This window comes from Rhamphochromis sp. 'chilingali' (genome assembly GCF_963969265.1).
Source record: "Rhamphochromis sp. 'chilingali' genome assembly, chromosome: 9".
NCBI lineage: Eukaryota > Metazoa > Chordata > Actinopteri > Cichliformes > Cichlidae > Rhamphochromis > Rhamphochromis sp. 'chilingali'.
The window spans coordinates 7,981,058-8,003,705 of NC_137936.1; the positions used below are offsets into that span (position 1 = coordinate 7,981,058).

Consider the following 22,648-nt stretch of genomic DNA (forward strand, 5'->3'; position numbering starts at 1 on the left):
TTCATTCAGGGGATGCGAATTTTCAGCGAATTTAACTCGCTGTGCTACACTAGAACTGAGGGTTAAATATTCAATTTAAAGATTCGTGCTGCTCTCTTTCTTGTGTATGATCGGCAGAATCCTTGTCTTTGTGTTCGTTATTTATGTATTTATTTTACATAGACATTTAATGTAAAACCATTAATGAAAGTTAAATCAGCTCTGACTTTGGGTTTCACAGATCCTGTATTTAAAACCACGCTTAGCTAAAAGTGCTTCAGATGACTGGGGATAGAAGAGGACAAACAAAAATGATCTGCTAGAATACTTACAAGTTTGCATTGACAAGGGAGTGTTTCTCTTTGTGTCACACCACCTACAGTGGAGGCTTTCATCATGTCCAAAATTAAGGGAATGAAAAATAGATAAACATGTGCGTCACTTAATAATAATGTAACTGCTTATTATTATTATTTATTTTAATATTTGAAATAATAATATTAATTAAAGTATCAAGAGTGGCTAAATGTCCTCATTGTCCCCAATTTCAGCATATATCTACTAATATATAAGTTATAAGTTATAAATGATTTTAAATAAATTGATTATTATGTCATCTTCTGATAAAACCTTAGATTTTTCATTTCAACTGTTGACAGTAATGATTTTTTAAAATCAGCACTTTTTAACTGCCGTTTTCAACTCTGTATTACGGTAAAAGATGGACGCCACATCAAAGAGCTGCCAGCACTGCTTTTTGGGATAAGTCACAGTATTTGGGGTGAGTGTGGCTGCGTGTTAACTTTTTTTCAACATGCGTTGTATCAGCGATTTACTTGAACGTATTCGCAAGTCAATTTTCAATAAATACAGCAGATTAAAAGTCGTGTTGTAGCGGCTAGTACTGCTGCGTGCTACAGCAGCCCCAGACATGTGTTAGCTTGCTATACAGGCTAGTAGCATGCTAACCACGAGCGGAACTTCGTTTAAAAATTTGTTTGGCATAAAGATTATCAACACCGCACTCGCCTCTTTGACTACCACTTAATGTCGCGTAATTGTTATGGTGTGAGGTTAAATTCGGGCAGTTAGAAAGCTAATAAACAACAAGTTTTTGAATAAAAAAATGTTTATTGTTTATACACTATATGTACATACCCAATTCATAATTTCGCTCTTAGACTGCGGTAATGTCACGTTAATGAATTGCTTACAGATGATTAAGAAATGAATTTCAGCTGTCACACCGGCGACAAGTTTTTCATTCCAGCTTCAAGAACATGATAAGGCAAAATGTAGAGATCTCACGTGTTTGCCAAAAAGCAGTACCAGTTTAAATGTCCAGATTTCTTTAACGTAGTTTGGTGTGATACTGCGTCTAGGCGACCGAAAACATGAAGGAGGACTTAAAAGCTAGCATTAAGCCACCATAAAGACCCCTTTTGTAAGTTACTAAAGATACAAGAAGCTGCCCGTTATGTTTGACGTGACCTGTGTTGACAGTTTTCACCGTCAGTGGGACGTACGTGGTCTGGTCACGTGGTCAGCAACATTTAATAGAGTTATCCACCAGGTGGCATGCTATAATCAGCTGCCCCGTGTTAACACGGTCGGGCATGCATTCCTATACAGTGAAATTGACGCTTATGTCATTTCTGTAATTTATGCTGCAGAGCAGTATTACATCATCATTCAAGATGATAACGCCTGCGTTTGACCTGAGCCAAGAGCCTGACCACCTGATCCTCAGCATCCGTGTGCCCTACACCAGAACGTCAGACTTTGACCTTTACATTGATGGAACAGATTTAAAGTTTTTTGCAAAGCCCTACTTTCTGAGGTGAGTTAAGCAATGTACAGTTAATTGTTTCAAATGGCACCACCTACACCGCGCCTAAATTAATATTCAGAGTGTTTGTTTGTTTTTTTAATCGCAATGTTGAACTTAAAAGGGACGCAATATTTGATTTTCAGGCTAACTCTTCCTGGAAGAATTATAGAGGATGGAAGGGAAAAGGCAAAGTTCGACATAGATAAAGGTAGGTCGCACGGCATTAACAGTATGAGGCAAATCAAAAGCTTGCTTGGGTGTTTTAGCTGCTTTAATTGGGTACCAGAGGACCACCTCCCCCTTTGTAAAGTTCCTGCTTGTGAATGTCTCTCACTCTGCAATGAATAAAATATCAGCACTCGATGAGGCAAGAGGGGGAAAAAGCAACTGTTGTCTTTTCCATTGTTTAAAAAAAAAAGCTTCTTGTTAAAAAAAAAACATGCAACATTTCTTTTCAGTATCAAACATCTAACCTGCTGATATTAACCACTGAATTATACCATAATTTCCAATAATCCAGAAACTGAATAGGAGCTGCGAGGAGGATTCGTAGACTGAATGACGATTCAGACACAAGACCTCTGGTATGAAACACAGTGTCCCTGTGTGGAGGGATACACAGAGTGTTTCAAGTACTTGGGAGAACCTGTCACTGTCCCGTTGCACATATTCACTTGTTATATGGCCCTGTTTTTCTTTTTGTAGGAGCCTGGCTGTGTGTTTGGGTGCTTTGTCAGGCTGCAGATTTTATTTGTGACCAATTAACTGCTTTCCAAGTTTAGCTGGGATAATGTTAGCTCATAACCAGCTGTTGTTGTTTAGCTGGCTTGTTGTCAGCTGTCTGGAGACAGGAGGGTCGCACGTCTAATCTGCTGACAATAAAAAAACAAAAAAAAAACTGCAGTAATATTGGGAATACATAAGCACGGTTTTATGTGTTTCAGCCCGACTTCCGTTCAGGACATGAGGCTTGAGGTGAGGAGGAAGAGGCTGTGGTAGAGATGAATGAGAGAGACATGATGAGAAAGAGATGATGAAAATATGCACAGATAGATGTTAAATGGTCATGTATAGCTTGAAATGGATACTTTTCATTTAAAGATCACAAATAACTTCTGAGTCATACTATGATTGTGGCCGGTGTATAGCTACATACATAAAATGCGATTAAATGGAACGGCGGTGTCCATCCTGCCCACTGTATGCGAGATGTTGGGGCAGCACGTTAGCTTTATGGATTCTTTCTAAGTTTATTAAAAGGCATCAGTTTGCTGGAAGATGTAATAATGCACGAATCAATGTATAAAAAAACCAAGAAAAACTTACTGAACCTTTAAGATATTCACCATGGGGAATGAAATATCAAAGCAAAAATGTGGCAGCAGCATGCTATGAAATGTCTGTTTGAGGTGTCTATGTGAACACAACTTACAAGTGGTACTTTTGGTAAATGCTAAGGTTGTAGACTGTATTATGTATGTACATAGTTTACTACAGCCATGCTTTCTTTGCATTTACTGGCCTTACAGAGCCTTAGACCCTAATCAAGACTTGTGGAAATCTGAAATAAATTGAGGTGCACACATCCTGGTTGTCTGTGTGAGTTTTGCAAAGGGGTCAGACAAAAGTACAGACAGCATGACAGCAGTCTGCATGTTTCTGACAAAGAGGGATTGTAGCCGTAGAATATTTGTAGACACAAGCTATCTGTCTGCCATGGTCACAGAATACATTCAGAACGTCGTGTACAAAAGATAACTTTTAGAAAATGTGTGATGTATCTGAAAGATAACATGGAGACAGAATAAGGCAGTATGGAGCTTTTCATTCAGCAAGGTCAGCTTGACACAGAAGTAGTGGTCTTACGATTTTTTTATTGGAGACATAGTTGGTAACACGACGTCTGTAGTTAATTCAGGATGTGATTTCTTTGTTTCTGCTTCAGAATGTGAGCGCACTTAAGGGGTTTTGACACATTGTTTGACCCTTCTGTCATGTATTTGCTTTACCCCTTTAGTGTGATTGTTTTTTAAGGATAACTCAGAAATTTGAGCAGAAGAAGAGGCTGGATTCAACATATAATCACAGACACAGTTCTAATTTAACATGGAAAACGTGGGAGTGATTGTCTTAATGTTCCCAGGAAAATGTTGTTTTGATTTTATTGCTTGAGCAGTGGTGTTTCATGCATTAGAGCTCAGAAAGCCTCATTTAAACACGTTATGAATATGCAATTTTTCCTGTCAGCTGAGATCTAGATCACTTTTAGAACATGTGATTCTGTGACAATGTGGCACTTCCTGTAGATTTTAAACCGAACCTCTGTGTTCAGCACACGTTACCTTGTTAATCTTTTTAGGTGGAAAAAATGAGATTCACAGTATAAATGTTCTTGCTTTAAACCTGCTGGCTCTTCCTCCCACAGCCCAAAGACATGCATGCTAGTTTAGTCGGTGAGTCTAAAGTGGCTGTAGGTGTGGCCATGAGTCCGCCTCGCTGTGTTAGCCTTGTGATGACTGAGCAGACAGACCTCACATCTTGTGCTGTGACAGCTGGGATAGGCTCTGACCTTCTCCTCTCTGCATCTCCTTTTAATGACTCCAGATTGGGTGAAGAAGGGTGTTAAGTGGATATCAAAAATAACATTTTTTTCATACTTTAGAAAACCAATTTTGTTTATGTTTGATTGTATTTGGACTTCATGGCATATTGTGACAAAATTATTGCTGTGTTTGCTTCACATGATGTTGGTGATGATGTTGCACTGTCACAGTTCCAGTAGCAGTCACCGATTGTACCTCGGGGGCATCTCCCCTTTATGCTTCAGTCATTCGATAAATGGTAAATTAGCCTTAGCTGGTCATGTTATTTTATCCCATTTAAATGGATGCTGGAGCCATGTTTAATGTCATAATGATTACAGAGTGCAGGAAGCTCTGTTGCACTGACTGTGACAGCTCATGTGGGATTTTCTTTAACTCTTTAATGAGCAAATCATAATGCTTATGAGTGTGACGTTGACTACTTCCCATCGCTGTGGTCTGTCTTTGACGTTCCCTTGCCCATAATCAGTCATAATGAAGCCGTCTTTACGCAGACATCTGCCTTATGGACTCTGACACCTCGTTGCCTGTCTGTCAGCATGGCCCCAGTTAACATGCAGCGTCCAAATAAGCCTGTAACATCTGCTAATAAAGCTCCGCTAATGAGTGTCCTTGTTTAGACTTATAATGCGCAATCATTAAGATCCCTCTTCCGGGCTCTCCATTCTGCAAGGCCTGCAACTCGAGCAATTAGTCATCTCCCATTGTAAAGCACTTCAAAGCCCTAACGCTTGGGTGTATTGAAAGTTTATGAGGTCTTTAGGCAACCATCAGATTATCTCTGCGTCGTTGCCAAGCCGTTCAAATCATCAATCATGTGTTGCCTATTTAGTTTTAATAGCGGTTCTGTGAAGCAGCTCCTGGAGTATGAGGCACGGTGCGGACAGATGGCCTGGTTGATCAGCAATGGTTTGTTGTAGAAACATGCATGGAATCATTGACTTCAGTAATCCATGAGTTGAGTTGGATTTGATGCTGTATGGTATCAGGTATTTGTCATGTTGTTATGTAGGACTTAAGATCTTCTCTGATATTTATTGTGGTGTCTCTTTTAAAATGTCTGTGATCTAAATTCTCATCTAAAAGTTACCCCAGCGCAGTGTGAAGTCTAAAAGCAGCTTTGTTTGGCTCATCAGCAGTCGCACACACTCAGTCTAAAATGTTATGAAATGCAGGAAAGCAAGTAAATACTCATTTGAGGAATGCTAATTATCTAGCTTTGCGGGTCAGCTAATCATAGCTACAATTTTAATCATTCCTTATTATGATTTATTTTTTTCCCCAAAGGAAACTGCAGGTTTTGAAAAATCTTAAAAAAACATTGAATTAAGGTACAGAACAGTCTCTCTCAGCCTGGGTAGGGAGTAGTGTCGGTTGGAAAACAGTTTTTGTGTCTGGCTGGAGGCTGTTTAGATGTTGTGTACTTCTTGTGATCTAAAGTATGGAGACATTGGACTGTGTGGGCAGTGGCTGCCTTTCCACTGCAGGGTGGGAAAAACAGTCTGCTTGCTGCGACTGTGGAGCCCTACTCAGTGAGTATTTCAGGCATGCTAACAAGTACATACCCCACAGTAGGTGCTTTTTCCTACAGCGGCGGTTCAAGCAGCTGAAACAAGCTACGTATTTCCTACCCCTTTCACACACTCTGCCAGATGCTGGGGGGGGGGGTCTCTGCTCGCCAGGAGGGTCGTGAGGTCAATGTATGTGCAGGTGCATCTTTGCGTTTTGGGTATTGGGTGGTTCTTGGGTACCTGGAGCCCTTGGACCCTGATCTCTGTTCACACCAGGGAGGGAGGCCCCTAATGGAGTCGGCTGCACATTGCCTCTGGGACTAACACCTCTTGGCGCCCTTTTAGGTCCTCCCTCCTTCTCCTGGTGGGATGGGTGCACAGATATCGCAGAGATGTGTGGTCTTAGGTCTCCAGTCCTCTTGCATCATGGATGGTGCAGTCCTCTCAGATCTATTTCTGTCTGCCTCTGGCTCCTGGGGGGTGTTATTGCTGCTTCCCGCCTTCATTTTCAAGTACATTTCATGACAAAGACACACACAATACATTAAACATGTGATCTCTTACACGTGCTATGTTGCTATAGGTCTTTTCACTCTTTGGGTCCCTAAGGAGACACCGGGAGAGCACTTCGAAGGTCTTCAGATGCTAACAAGTCTCCTCGCCCCAAAGGGCTCCCGTTCAGCCAAACCATTGGTGGAAGAAGTGAGTACTGGTAAGTCATTTATTCATTTGCTTACCTCGCTTGTCCAGACAGTGTTCAGTTTGTGCACACGGGTGGAAAAGATGGCATACAATCTACAATGTGGTGGCTTTTTATCATTTCTAAAGAGTGCAGTGAAAGGGTGGGAGATAATGAAGACGAAGATGAAGAAGACTTTGATTGGCAAGTTGAGCAGGAGATTTACACGGAGAAGTCTGAGGAAGAGCTGAGAGCCCTGCAGAAATACGGCTTTGGCAATCAGAGGTGTGGAGTATTTGCCCGACTGCAGGTAAGATCCATGGATAGATGAAGGTGCGTTACAGATTTGGACTTTAACTCACCCGTGCTGTAAATGTTCTTCAGAAAGAGCTCAGTGACGTGATCGACATCAAGAACCCAGAAGGAACATCAGCAGCAGAGAGGAGGCAGGCTCGGCTGGAGGCAGAAGCATCAGCCTTCTCTACTGACCATTACCTGTAAGTTTAACAAGGCTAAAAACCTCTCAGGTAAAGCATCTTTAATCCTCTTCTGTTTTTACTCAGTTATAGCTGCGTGTAATTGCAGGGCTGATTGGTTTGAGGATGGTGAGATAAAGGGGCTGCTGAAGTTTAGGCCATGGTGGACAAAGCTGAGCCCTTCTTCAGAGCAAGAGGGTGAATCTGGTGAGTTTATGTCATCATCTAAATCTGTTTAATTACTGTTGTTGAGATAAGTCTCTGCTTTGGCTGTTTCTAAAAAGGAGACATAAATTAATAAGATAAACGTGCTGTAATAAGAAGCATTGGGTGACAAAGTACTCATGTCAGCAAGTAAATCTCCTGCCTTTGAATCAAACTAAAGTAAAGGAACACGTGCATTACTCACTAAATGCACTTAAAAGTATTAAAGAAAGATGACTTGCTCTTGAGAACATGGCATGATACTGTTATGGAAAATGTTAAAATGTTCTTACTGATACATAACGATGTGTCAGCAGCGTTTCAGGATTGTAGCTGGATGACACACAGTGTTTTTTGTCTACTGTAGAGAAAGTCCTGCCACACAGATTTGTTTACATTTGTCTTTTTAATGTTAGATTTATTGTAAAATATGACAAAACCAGAGTTTTTAGTTGGATCAGGATCAATAATCCCACTAACAAATCCTGCAGATCTGTTGTGATTGGCCCACATTGGACATTTTTCTGTGATTGGTCCAAAGTCACAAATTTCATTTTTACATGGTGTGAAAGGAAACGAAGTTGGAAAATAAACCAGTAAAAGTCCCAGTTTTGTCACTGTACGGAAGTTTAACTATATATTTAATACTTGAGATATCTTAAGGCAAGGAACAGAGGTGGAGTTTTAACAGTTTCTATCACTCAGCCATACGATGCTGATGGGGTATTGTCATCACCCTGCAGAGCGGGCGGACGCATAAGTTTGTGAATGCGATAACTCAAGAACGAGGAACATAGGAGTTTGAAACTGATACCATAGGTATGTTGACTAAAGGTCACAGACTGGTTTGAATCTCAGTGTGAGACCCCTGCTCTAGGAGATGTAGTAGAGTGGAAAGGTAAAAAAACATTAAACTGAAATACTCTGCATAGTAAAATCTGAGTACTTTAAAACTAAACCTGCATGTGCATTTTAAATAAGTACTGAAAGTATCATGTTAATGTTTTCAGTTACTTTCCATCACTGATCTAGAAACACTCAGACCTGATACCCAATGTTTTGTAGTAGTTTAGTGTGCTGTAATGTGTTTGCAAGGTAATCATGAGCAACTCGCATCTGCATTTTTACATATGCAGTGCATGCTTTACCGCCCTCAGTCTGCATCCTTTATGTCCAATTACTTAAAACAATGTCACACACATTCTGTGACCTGAATGCGGATCATTCATCAAGCTATTGGAACAGCAGCAAAGTAATTACTGAATGCTACCAGGAGGTGGCATGACATTTCAAAAATAAAGAGAGCAATCGTGCATTGTTTATTATATAAGTTTAACCTCTCACTGATCATTTTCCCATTCGCTGTATTTTAAATCGTCTCCCCAGTACTTCTGCGGATTGAATCAGGGCGAAAAAGAGTGTTACTGCTGAGCTTGTCAGACACTGACAGTATATGAAATCCTAAAGGACGCACAAGTCTCTGCAGCGGGCCCTTCTAACAGAAGGACAGACCTCAGCTTGTGCTCCCTGCTAAAAGTGCCGCGGGGCACTTGAACAGGAAAGACACTTGTCATTATGAAGGATTGAACTTGGACTTTCCCTAATCTCTCCATCTGTCTGCTGCCTGCTGACTAATTTAAACTATCATTTTTTTTCTCCTTTCTAAACATTTCCCGTCTGCTTACATTAATAGTCTATGAATTTGGTTTGAGAAGAGTTGCTTGTTGTCCGGAGGGGTCCCGGTTTCCTCTCTTTGTTCAGCCACTTCCACGGGAGTGATAGCTTGTGAACCCTAGCACTCTGAGAGACCGTGTAATTGTGCCATCCAGCCTCACTAACAGTCTGCTAATTCCAGACCTTTCACTGCGGCTCACAGCTACAGCCTGTGTGCAGTGAATGGATGTTGTACGCTTAAGGGAGGATTTAGATTAAACAGATAGCAGCGTTGCTGGAGGGAGTGCTGCCGGCCGTGCTTTTACCAGCGCTGACGAGCAGCCATCAGTCAGCGCGGCAAAAGCCATTAGCCTCATCTTGGAGTTTAGCCTCTGACGAACATTACGGTTCACTGTAGCTCCGCCGGCTCCCTCTCCTCATTCTGCATTCTAAGACAGAGTGGCTCAGTCGGGAGCCTGGGCGTAGATAAATGGGCCAAATTAAACTTAATGGCTTGATTGACAGCTCGAATAGCATTAGCCTCAGCCGAGTGTGAAGAATGGCGTCAGTCAGGAGATTTAAGCAGCTTGCCGTCAAATCTTGAAAGCGTGCTCATGATTTTAACTGTTTGCCATATTTTTCAAACGGAGATCTCCAATTCCTCTATCTGGGTTTACTAGACACCCCCCCCCCCTCGCTTCTGCTAAGCCTGATATATATATATATATATATATATGTCACCTGACAGATGGATGTGGACCCAAGTGCTAATGAAGTAGAAAACAAGAAAACCGGCCCCTTTGTGCTCTCCAGTGTCAGGGCCAGCGCGCTGACAGGCCACAGCTGTCCACTGGAGGCCTGTATTAACGCACTGGTCCAGCTTAAATGCTCCTGACAGCTTGGCCTCTCTCTCTACCTGACACTCTTTGTGTCTTTGTTATGGCTAGATGTAGAAACCGGACCTGTGACCAGCTTAGATGGTCTTCTGCTGATTTAGGCCGCAACACTGCTCACGTCTGAACAGACTGATCATTAAATGTCCCTTTGATTCGATCTTTGACATCATCACAGTGTGAGTGCGCAAAATTAACCGACTCTCGTATGCACGGTCAAACTTTGACCTCTAGCATTTGTGTGATTCTGAGCATTTTCCAGCCCTCAGCAGTATTTTGACCAGGCATATTTGCTCCATGCCATCCGGCCATCTGGACCTGTAGAGAGCAGTGACGAGCCAGGCTTCCGTTCCAACAGGAGGATTTAGGTCAGAAATTAATTTGCAATCAGCAGAGGCCCTCATAGGCTGTGTGCTAATACCCACTAGAATCGACTGGCTCCGTAGTGGAGATGAATGAACGTGGCGGTGGGTAAATCGGGTACGCGGAGTTAATAGAAAATATATCAGCAGCATGAAGCTGCTGGGTCTGTGCTGAAGGAGAGAGAGGCTGCTTTGTTTTTCCTCAAGTGCTCACGCATCCTTGCATTTGCACGCACGCATGTGTTTGAGCGACACAGATGCGCATTCACTTAGATAGCTGTTACTTAAGCTAGTGAGTCACTTTGGTGTTTCATATTTATAGCTTCTCCCCTTATCTCGGTGCCTGTACGGTTACGTTAAAAGCGCACATGCACGCAGATCTTTGTGTCTGAGCTCTCCCTCTGCAGCTACACTGACGAGGGACTCGGGTAGTGTCTGCAGGGAGCTGAAACCTGACGTAATGCAGCAGGAATCTCCTTCGCAGCACAGCCAAGTTCCCACTGCAGCCAAGGAGATCACTCTGAAGCGCTGCCTGTGCGTGTGTGTCTGTGTGTGTTTGTGTGTGTCTGTGTATATCAAATGTGTTTGTGTGTGTGCATTTGCTCCAGCCAGCACACACCTTGCACACCAAGGGCTCGGAGCAGGGACTCTATTTTTCTCATGCAGAGAGAGGGATTGCTTTCAGCTGTTTAATAAGCTGCTTGGTGGGGGGAGTTGGAGTTACAGCATGTTGCCGCAGACATTCAGCATGCCTTTCAATACTGAATGATCGCAGATCGCTTAAAATGGGATTGAAGTCTGTTTGTGTCGCCCCATTAGGCTTGCCACAGATCCCCATTAAGCAGATGTCTCTTTCAAAAGACAACAGTTAGCGAATTTGCAGAGAGAAAGGAAGCTGAGGTTTGGAGATATTTTCATGTTACAGAGCTCCAATTTTTCTTAATGCAAAGCCACTTTGAAACACGCACAGTACTAATAACATCAGCTCTGCTAATTTAGCTTATTTAATATGGGCCTATTTGTCCTATTTTGCTTCTGCTTTTCAACACAGAATCTAATCAACAATCACGCCACAGCCATGGACTGGGCAACAGTCAAAATGTGTGTGTGAGAAAACAGCGTGCAAACCTTCAGTCTGGGTTTCATCCGAAGACACCGTCACAGATGACAGATTCTTTTTCTCTTGTATAACCTGTGCACAGTTATTAGGCATGTCGTATTTTGGGGGATTAATTTGATTATCAGCAACTACAGCGCTCGCGATCAATCCAAAACGTTACATAAAGTCAAACCTGATTATTTAAGACAGTAAAAGTTTTGGCTTTTGTAGAGAATATCTGTGTGTACGTGAATGTTGGGCAGTTATTGGTGTTTAGAATTATTGTGCAACTAAATTACATTTTACAACTACATTCCACAAAGAAAGGACATGAGATTTTGGATATGTTGGATGTGAAATTGTCATATAGCATTGCAATTTTGCGAAAAATGTATCCTCAGAAAATGCATGAGAAAAAAATGAAGTCGACATCAAGCCATCGTGAGCTGGTCCTGATGTTTCCGAAGGAAAAAAGGAAGAAATGGAGATTCTGGATTCATTTATTTGTCGCAAGAAAGCAGCAGCATGGAGAATTTCACCGTTTGATCCAGGAGTCGAAGCTTTCGTGCATATTTCAGGATGTCAGTCTGAGCTCTTGCTGGTAGAGTTGGGACCACATTTGTGGAAGTGGAGAAATGCGTTCGGAGAGAAAGAGATCGACCCGGAGCAGCGTCTAGCCATGTGCTTGAGGTAAAATAGTTATTTTACTGTGAAAAACGTGGTTGGTGTGAACGCCCGCGTTGACTCTAAACTCTAAATTTACAAATAAACATTTAAAACAACATCTGTGACCAGTATAGCACCCCTTTTTTTTCTGTTTTTTTCCAGTCATCAGCCTTCCATTCATAAAGCCTGTCAGTTCTCGATAGGATTTTAGGTGAGGTGAGGCAGGGGACTGTGTCATTATTCTTTCATCTTTTTGCGATGGAGCATTGTCCTCCATAAAAACCACTCTCTTCTTGACAGATTCAGATCTTTTCCTGCACCTGCTTGAAGACGGTGTCTTCTAAAAACTGGCAGTAGTTTGTGAGCTGATTTTGAGGCGATCTTTAATCCAAAAGGTCGATTTTAATGACACCAAGATGTACCAGTACCCTACCTCCACCTTGCTGGCATCTGGCGGAGCTCTGTGCCTGTTACTGATACTGATCTGGCCTTTCAAGAATGATTCTCATTTCTTCAGTCCATAAAACCCTTTACAAAAATCTGTCTTCAGATATTTCTTGGCGCAGTCTTGATATTTTAACTTAACTTGGTCAGTGGTGGGAAGGTTTCAGTCTTGGACATGAACTAGAGCTGACCAATTCACACCACGAGCCACTGCTGTTTATATTGTTAGGATTTGGAAGCTACACATTGAAACTGATGATATAGTCAAAATGCTTACTTGCCTTATAATTGTGCGCACAGCGTTTATGCAACGAGACATAACTGTATATCAGTTTGCGGTAGGAAGACTATGACTTTTCTTGCCCTGACACAGTGGATGTAGTAAGACAGGGAGAGGAAAATCCATTTGATGCAGTCGTTTTGTTGTGTGGATTCTGGGATTTGAGGAGGTGGACAATGGTTCCTGCTTGTTAAGACTATCATTTGCTCTTGCTGTCCGATCTTATTGAGTGGCACACTACACTGTGATTTTTATTTTTATTTTTTTTTTGGTTAATAAAAATGGAAATCTAATCCAGCATCATCTGAATAAGAATAAATAAGACGGGTGTTTTAGTTTTCATTGACATATTCTCACACACAGCTGGACTGTAATCTCCAGTATTTCGGCGACGTGCTATGTCTATCACGGACGTGCGGTAGTGTGTGTATTTTATTTTCTCTTAAAATGCGTCAGGATTGGTCACAAATCTGTCCATATTTAACCCTACCTCACGTCTCATTGTAATTCAAAGGCTCTCTTTTGTGTGTTCAACACGACTACAACACGAGGTTAGCAAAATGGCACGCAGCTCATATTTATCCAGCTTAGTGTGGACATAATCTTAAAGACTTACTGCACTAAACCTATTTTTATTAAGCTGTTTATCCCTGCAGTGAGACTATGTGCCTCACCTCGATGCGTGCTGGTTTCGGTATGTATTTGATGTGAAAAATCGTTAATTTGCGTCTTTGACTTGTGGCCGAGGAGCTTTCTTAAATGATGTGTCTGTTGACTGTTTGTAAAGTCATTTACTGACAGTACGTTGCAGGGAGCTTACCTGTGAGAAGGAGCCTAACCACTGTGACCTCTTCTCACACCCACAGCTGGATTCTTTTTGTCTGCGCATTAAAAACTAGACTGCTTCGTGTGTTTTGACTGTCTAATCTTTGGTCTCGTGCAGCTGTACCGTTCACTGATGATGAGAAAGAGCAGCTGAGGAAATTCACCAACCGCTCCTACCTGCTGGACAAGGCGTCTCGTTACCAAGCGTGGCTAAGCCTCGTGGACATCCTGCTGGCTTACACCTACGAAGTGCGCTCGACGGAGGGGGAACACAATGTGAGTGTGTGTGTGTAGATATGTGTGAAGAGGAAACTCCTCCTGAGCAGCACTTATCCTTGGATAACAAAGCCCTCTATCCTCACATCCTTTAGACCGCCTTCCATTTTGTTCAGAGCCTTAAGAGATTACCAGCAGATCCTAAAGCTCAGTCCAGGTCTCCCTGTGTCACTTCACTAAAGGTAGCTGCTGCAGCAAGGCGAGAGGAACAAATCTGATTGCCTTGTTAAACCATGTGGTAAATATTTGATACAGCCTTAATGTTGAATTAAATCTCAGCTATGAAAACAAAATCTGTCATAGGTGAATATTTTAATTCCACTCGGTATTATAATGTGGAGCCTCCCCCCACTTTATTTCCAATGGTTCGTAGCCTGCTCTTTACAGAACTCTGAGCATCTGCTTCGCTGTGGTGCTTTCACTTTATTTCAGTGGATGTTCTTGTAGCGTTTCCTGTCTGTTATTGCACCGATGACAAGTTTCTCTCTTCTTCCCTGGAGGTGGAAACACCGTGGACTATCAGAAAACTCAGTGGGACTCTGTGCTGGCTGGAGGTGAGTGAATTATAACGCAGCAAGAAGCACTTCAAGAGCGCAAACCTTCACCAAGACAACTCACTCTCTGGCCTGTATTCATTTTTGAGGGAACAGTATTTATTTTGTATGTATTCATTTTATTTTCTTTGTTTGTTTGTTTTCTTTAAATGCACTTTAAGAAGTTTGCAGTGCAGTAAAAACCAGAGCAGGGCTTTTCTTATTTAGCCTGTTGAAACCCATTTCATATATTTGATGAAGTTGGCAGATGTGAAACGTTGAAAATGAGCTCAAAGGTTAATGTGATATGTAGAATCCCCGTATATCATTCTCTATATGCTCTCAATGCAAACAATGGCAGTAGGAATAGCTTTATATAGCTCTATGTAGCGTTATTATCACTTTGACCTTCAGATCACACCTTGACCTTGAAGGAGAGGTCAGAGGTCACGCTCTATATGTTGACGATACCACACCACACTTCTGATTTATAAGGCCTTTTGTCAATTTCCCACCAATAAATCATGAAGTTGACCTTGGAGACCTCGGTTGCTGTAAGCTAAATTTTGTTGGGTTGCTAACATGACTCCACTCTGCACCCCTACAAAGTTGCATCAGAGTTCATTCAAAACCTTTTGAGCTGTCGTGTTCACAGAGAGAACGATTGGTTTTGAGATGTATGCGGTGCAACCTTCAACCGACCGCTGGACTCAACCCCAGTACTTTTTTGTTGTGCTAACCGCTGCGCCTCTATGCTACCCACACCCTCGAGAAGCACCGCATGCATTTGTTACACAACGACTGTCTGTAGCAGTAACAGTTGCTTCAAGGTGCTGTATGTTGTAAGTAAAGACCTGACAATAATACAGAGAAAACCCCAATCATCAGACCACCTAAAATGAGCAAGCACTTGGCGACAGTGGAAAGGAAAAACTCCCTTTTAACAGGAAGACACACTAGCAGAACCAGAAGAGGGGCCTGAAAGCTAAAGGCTCTGACTCCCATTCTACTTTAAAACTCAAGTAAGCCCACAGTCCAAGAACAAAGCGGCAGAAATCATGGCACAACTGTATTTCAGGTTAGGGCTGTTCGATATAACGATATATATATTGGATGACGATATAAAAACGTCTATCGTTTCATTTTACGCTATCGTTTGTTTCGTGGTGTCGCAAAATAAACTGTTTACGGCAATATTTTTTCATCGTTCTGATGGTCACTGTAGTGGCTATATTAATTTCTTAAAGTTCTCTCTTTCTCTTATATTTAATATAACCACACTACGGACGGACAAGCACCTGTTTTTATGCGTTGTCATTAGCAACAACGACGGTAACACCATCGCGTGTCCGCTTGTTTATGTTCCATGTAAACCTTTCACAATAAAGCTCAAGATCCTGTTGAGACTTTTCAAAATAAACTGAATCACGTGAAAGAGCAGATTATTTACGGATGAGAAGTCAAAAAGAGCCGGCAGGTGCTAAAAAATAAACCTTAGACTCAAACGCTAGAACAGGCTTTTCCCCGCAGCACGCCGTGTAATAAATACTCACAAAGAAAACGGCGGCCTTTACAACTTATGTCTTAAAATGTATTGTTTCATGCATCTGTTAAAACACTCGACTCCAGGTACATGACACGCAGCTGGAAACACTTCCCGCAAGTCGAGCTGCCCGAGATTCACAGAATTTACAGAAAACGTTACATTTTTGTGATTTATATCGTTATCGGGACGATAGATGTCTTATATCGGGATATGAGATTTTGGTCATATCGCACAGCCCTATTTCAGCTGCTATTTGTAGCTGTGTCTTTGACCAGCGGTCCCCAACCTGCATTGGGCCATGGACCGGTTTAATGTCAGACAATATTTTCACAGACCGGTCCTTTAAGGTGTCGTGGATAAATACAGCAAAATAAAATGATACGACCAAGACAAAAACTGTGGTATTTTGTAAATATAATAATAAACGTGAATTCACTGTGTAACCGGTCCATGGCACAATAAAGGTTGGGGACCGCTGGTAACTTTTATCAGCAGAGTCCTCCTGAAATGCACCAACCACATTGAGAGTAACATCCTCCTCTCTGCCCCATAATGCTCTCTGGTCGCTATGGTAACGCTATGGTAAGTTAATAATGGCATTGAAGTTTTCTTGCAAACCCTCCTCCTGGAAAGTCAAGTGTTAAGAAAAAAGAAGTGACAGGCCAACCTTGTCTGGCATTTTCTGCAGTCTTTGTAAAACGATTAAATAAATAAATAAAATGCTCTGCCTGTATTGAACCACAGGCTGTTGTTGAAACAACACAATTTGGATATAACTAAGAACGCCATAAATAAATATAAAAGTTTAGCTCCTCTTGTTATCCTCTCAGGCTTGTAGCTCCGCAGCAGCTACTGTCTGGCGGGTAGGCTGGATGTGGTAAAAAGTAATTAGACTCTTGAGGGGAATGTCAAATGCATCTGCGAGTCTGTTGCATATAAAGTTTCACTTTGTGTAAATATATTGATACCCTGGCTGATTTTTCTTTTCTTCTTCTTCTTTTTTTTTGCCTTTTCCGTTACTGATATTTGCACTGAAGTAAACAGAGCGGGCCCAGGCTCCATCTATCTGTCAAACCAGAGGCATTTACTACAGCAGCAACAGGCGCTCCCAGCTGAAATTCTGAGTGTGTGTGATCTGTCTTCTGTCTGCTCTCACAACCTGCCATGAGACCATCGCTTTAGTGTACAGAGGGTGTTTGAACAGCATCAGACACAGGAGTCTAAGTTGTCTAAATTGAAAATCTCCATCCAGTCTGTTGTTTTCTGACAAGTTTGCTCTTCACATTGACACCGCAAAACAGCAGTGAGTGCATGGCAGGGTTTTAATAGCTTTGCAATTTTCATTAGTTTTTATTTTTATTTAGTTTTGACTTCAGATTTTCAATTTTATATCAGTTTTAATTAGTTTTTACCAATTGTTTGCTAGTTTAGTTTGTATTTTTTTTGAAAATCCTTAGTTTCAGTTTAGTTTTGATTAGTTTCAGTTATAGTTTTAGTTGTTTGCAATAATTAAGTGTAACAAAATCCCAGTTTCATCATATCAGTCATTCTCTTCTGCTTATCCTTGGTATGTTGCTATTCCAGCTACCATACCCTGCACCCTGCACAGGTCGCCTGTCTGTCGCAGGGCTAACACGCAGAGACAGACAACTCACATTCCCACCTATGGGTTCTTTAAACAAATAAATAAATAAAGGCAGATGAACAACCATTGATACCAGGCAACTATAAAATGTATATCTTGGCCCCAATGAGACTATTAACTCTTGCAGCACCAGGTGTTTGTAATTTTGGTTCAAGTGAACTGATAAACTTTTTGAAGGCAATTGACTCACACAGTTATGTAGATATCCCCATCCTGTTGTCTCGGGATGCATCACGCTGCCTTGTTAGCGTCTGTTTCTGGGGATGAGGGTTGAGTGTGCTCCCTTACCTTCTCAAGGTAAGCTAGGTTAGCCTTCTTGTGTGAGCTTTTCAAGTGCACTTTAAGGTTTGTGGGATTTTTTTCCCTTTAGAAATGTCCCTCATAATTTGTCTCTTTCCACTACAAGACACTTGCTTTATCCAAAACACAGTCATATTCAAAGTAATCCCAAATTGGACTCTGGCGCTTTCTCCCGACTTTTCCTGACATGATTCTGCGCGTGGACGGAGCAGCAACACAGACGACTCGACTAACGTACTGCCACCTGCTGGCATAATGAGACACGGCAAGAAAAAAAATCTGGAAACTAAACTTCATTTTCACTCTATTGTATGACACGCACACATCAATGAAAACTAAACACATTTTTGCTATAAATTCAGTTAATTTTAGTTAGTTTTGTGAACACTCATTACAGTTTTAGTTAGTTTTGCTTTTTTTTATTTTTTTTATTTCCGTTAACGAAAATGTTTTTTCACTTCTAGTTTTCAGTATTTCGTTAGTTTTCGTTAACGATAATAACCTTGGTGCATGGTCCCTGACAACCCAGCTCGGCCATGTTTGGGCAGAAATTCCATTTGCTGTATTTTGCGTCATGCAGTTACACCACAGTTAGTTATGTTGCTTTCTGGGCTACATTATCATATAAAGTATTTCTGTGAAATTGTGCAAATTCTAGATGTCTTTGTCTGTGTGCAGTTTAGACTTCACAAGTATGATATAGTACAATACTCTGTTAACCACTGATTCTTGATCAGACTGATAAAGTCATTAGAGAAATGCAAAATGGTTTTGACTCATTTGGCTTGTTTAAAGGAACCGGTTCACTGAGAAGTGTGCATAGATTTGCTGAGTAAATCCTGACCTGAAACAGATATGCTTGCTTCAGAGCTTTCACATTTTACTCAGCACTGTTATCCAGATTACACATTAACGCCGCTTCTTGGAACAAGATCAAGTATTTTGTTGTGCAATATATTGTCAAATGGGAAGAGGTGGAAGTGACCAAAAAGCCTCTTCTGTGAGGAGTCATTTTGAAGGTATAGTTATGGGTGCACACAAGTTAGTGTACTCCTAGTGCCTGGATAAATAGGGGAGGTTGTTTCAGGAACGGCATTTGGTGTGAGATCTTTGCTGAATCAAGCATGTGGATCATCTGAAACGAGATTTCAATACCGGATTGGTTGAGGCTTGGTAGGTGCTGCTGGAAACTGTGCTACTGGATGTGGCTGAAGGCAGCCAAGAGGAAGAGGAAATGGGGAAGGCACAGCTAGTTTGGCTTTGACACCTTTTCATAAGTGACCCGCTTTTTCGAAATTTTAAGAAATGAAAGTCAAAAAGCATTTCAGGTCATATTAATAAACTGCTAGTACATACGCCTCCCATGATTATAGGACCAGTTTCTTGTCTGTGTGTTGAACTAGCTTTAGATTAGACACCAGTGCCACGTGAAGGAAGGCGCTTAACAATGACACAGAGAGACTGTGGACATACTTATATTGCTGCATGCAGCTACCTTGTTTCACCTCATCTCATTACTCAACGTGAGACTATTCCTTTGCAGTTTCAGTGATAGGTTTATTCATTCACTGAAATGCAAAGAAACCATTGTGCTGAGATGGCAGAGATCATTCCACGGAAAAGGGAAGTCTACTTACTCTTTTTTTCAGCGCACTTAACATTAGTGTGACTGCAAACAGGCGGCAAATCGTGGTTGTTTGGCTTAGATGTGGGCCGTGCTGAAGTTCATTTGTTTATTACAACATTATTACAACATCGCTAACACAAACCTTGAACTGGCTTCTTATTAACAACCAGCAACTATTTTACTAGTAGAGCCCGTTCAAGGAGACACTAACCAGTGTCTTTGCAGCTGCAGATATGCTTTAAATGCAGATACTCATAACATTACTGTGTTCCAAAGGGGACGTCTAGAAGGATGCACTGCTGTTTCTGAGACTGTTCCTGTTTAAAACATGGCTGTTGTGCATAACGAGAAGATTGCGGGTTGCAGCTTTCTTGCAACAGTTCTTCCAAATAACAGTGACTGAAGTCACTCGCCACAGGAAACTAGAGACAAAAAAAAAAGTACAATGGAAACCTGTTCCGTTGACTTTACAAGAACCAGTTTGAATTTTTAGATCATCACAGCGATCAAGTTTTTGGAAAAAGTTGGAATTTTTTTTTTTTTTTTTTTTTTTTTTTTTTTTGCATCCGTTTAGGTGTGTTGTTTCAAACTTTGTATGGCTCAAAGTAGGGTTGGGTTTAAACGTTGTTATATGGGGGCGAGAGCTTCATCAGTCAGTGCCCTCAGAAACACCAGAATCTCAGGTTAAACTCACAAAAAGACATAAAAATGGACACAAAAAGCCCCACGGCATGTACATGGACATGCCGTCAGGGCTGAAAGGTTGTCTCTCTCCAACCAAAATTGACTGAACCAGCAGCAAAAGAAAATCAAAACTGTGCTTCACATTCGAGAAACATCTTCATTAGTTCCCTCTTACTTTTGCTGTTTTGTTTCCACCATGATAAAATCACACTTCCTGCACAGCTCTCTCGCTCTCTCTGTACGTCAAGAGCAGTTTCTAATCAAAAATCTGTTTTCTGCATTATTTGCTTATTACGCACCAGTCTACCGTTGTGTGCAGCTATGTTGGCCGCACCATTTTGTTTTTTTACAAAATTACTCCTTAAAAGAGAACAATTTCTGCTGTTCAATACTGAAGAAATTTAAACTTTTTAAAATTCTGCCAAATTACAAAACACTTGGCTGTGTCTCTAATAAACCTTTGTAACTTTGCTCTGCTCCATTTCAGCAGCATCAGGTAATGTTGATTCATGGTTTTTGATCTACTGCAGAATATTTTTAAGGTGGTTATCTGCTATAAAAAGCCAGGCCAGGAAAATCTCCTTCATGTTTTATCCTCAGTTACTTTGACACAAAGACATCTGCTGTGATGCTCACACCTCTGATGAAGTCTCACAGTGTCAGCTTTGTTTTTATACATAGATATAAAAATATGGATATGTAGTGAGAAATGATCAGAATTATTATATTTCTGACTGTCTGAGTCAAAACTGAAACGAATCAAATCGGGACCTTGTGAATCAGAATTGAGTTTTAGAAATCGGTGGTAATATCCAGCCTTACTAAATACCCACAAGCCACTTCTTATTGTTGCCACAGAGAGTAAATTTAAAAGTTTGTCATTACATTTGAGAACAAAACAACAACACCAAAGAGGTATATAATATAAGTTCTACACAGCCAGGTTTTCTTTGCATTAGCTGGTTTGACAAATCCTAAAACCCCAGGTGGAGATAAATGGTACCACAACAGTGGCTATCAATGTTAAGTCTGGCTCCTTGGTTCTGGCTCTGTGTGCACTCACATAAAAAAATAACTCTTCCTCTATATAAAAATGGTCCCTATAATTGCAGCCCACTCAGACAAGTTATGATGATGTATGATCATATGACAATGATAAGAAAATGGTGATTGAAAATCTCTAAAGAATGTAAAAAGTATAATGGAAAAATACACTGCAGTTCCAGCAGATTAGAGTACGTTTATGCTGTCCCACAACAATGTGACACTTCACTCAGTATTTTTTAGTAAGATATGGCTTAACAGCTTGCACATATAAAACACATTCCCCCTGCAGATAATCTGTAACACACTTAAAACCTGCTGTAAATAAAAGAATCAGTGACAACGGGATACTTTTAAGACGGTTTTAACTAAAACTCAGAACATAACCTGGTCCCGACCTGGTTATATCCTCACCGTGGTGATTTAACCAGATGAATAGAGAGCCATTCTATTAAAAGACTCAGCGTAGCTCACAAAAAACTTAATCTGACCTCACAGTACACCCCTCAGGGCAAAGTGAATAGCATATTTTAGTTTCTGTCCACCATTAACAGGACACATGACTAGATTTAAAGACGGAACTCTGTTTCTTGCTGAAACGTTGTTGAAGTCCACTCTAAATTGTAGTTGGTTTGTACTTTGGATTAGAGGTGGGCGATATATCAAAAATACTCGATGTATCACAGGTTTTTCCACATATGATGGTCAAAATGGCTTTACCGTAACCATCGAGTATAAATTGCCATGGCAGTATTAAGTAGAGATGGACCGATCCGATATTACGTATCGGTATCGGTCCGATACTGACCTAAATTACTGGATCGGATATCGGAGAAAAATAAAAAATGTAATCCGATCCATTAAATATCACGAAAGCACCTCACAAAACTTGCAACACGCCGTAACTCACCTCAGAACGTTAGCATGTCGGAGCAGTATGCATCACGTGATAGAGCGGCTGTGGCATGCGGGACCTGTCGGTGGTCTGGATAGCTTCGCTAGCAGCCCGGCATTTCATCTCCGACAAAGTTATCCCGAGAGAAGTAAAGCCAGTGTGTAAGTCCATCTCTGAATGTTTGTAAAGCATTCCTGCGTTAAGCTTACCAAACGATATATGGAGCGACTGCCTCTTCTGGCTGCTACTTCAATCATGAAACTGCTTAAATGATCAGCTGATCGGCTTTTCTGTCGCGAGTCCGTCTGTCTGGTTTGTTTTTGGCCCACTTTGCACCAGAAAGAGGAAACCAGGGGCTGAACAACAGCAGCACGTTTAAGCTTGATCAGCTGTTGTTAGAATTTATTTAATATTACTTTCTACACCAGGATCTTTTTCTACGTAGCTGACGCTGGTAACTGTGCAGGGGCGGATCTAGCAAAGTTTAGCCAGGGGGGCCGATAGGGCATTAACAGGGAAAAGGGGGCACAAAGACATACTTTTCTTTCTTATTCTCATTTAAAATGTCTAGCTTTTAATAAATAATTATATAT

General features: G+C 41.2%; 1 protein-coding gene across 3 annotated transcripts in view; it reads left to right on the forward strand.

The window, feature by feature from the left end:
* The first annotated feature begins 689 nt into the window (after positions 1-689).
* shq1 (SHQ1, H/ACA ribonucleoprotein assembly factor) overlaps positions 690-22,648 on the forward strand; it is a 49,274-nt gene continuing 27,315 nt past the window's right edge. The window contains exons 1-10 of one of the 3 annotated variants that reach the window (XM_080890815.1): positions 690-760; positions 1,653-1,819; positions 1,954-2,018; positions 6,508-6,636; positions 6,753-6,913; positions 6,988-7,100; positions 7,189-7,286; positions 13,624-13,781; positions 13,877-13,963; positions 14,282-14,335. In XM_080890815.1, coding sequence (XP_080746941.1) covers positions 1,677-1,819; positions 1,954-2,018; positions 6,508-6,636; positions 6,753-6,913; positions 6,988-7,100; positions 7,189-7,286; positions 13,624-13,781; positions 13,877-13,963; positions 14,282-14,335 — 1,008 coding nt within the window. In that variant the 5' untranslated portion in view covers positions 690-760; positions 1,653-1,676. The remainder of the gene's footprint in view (positions 761-1,652; positions 1,820-1,953; positions 2,019-6,507; positions 6,637-6,752; positions 6,914-6,987; positions 7,101-7,188; positions 7,287-13,623; positions 13,782-13,876; positions 13,964-14,281; positions 14,336-22,648) is intronic. The other 2 variants (XM_080890816.1, XM_080890817.1) reach the window with 2 other exon arrangements.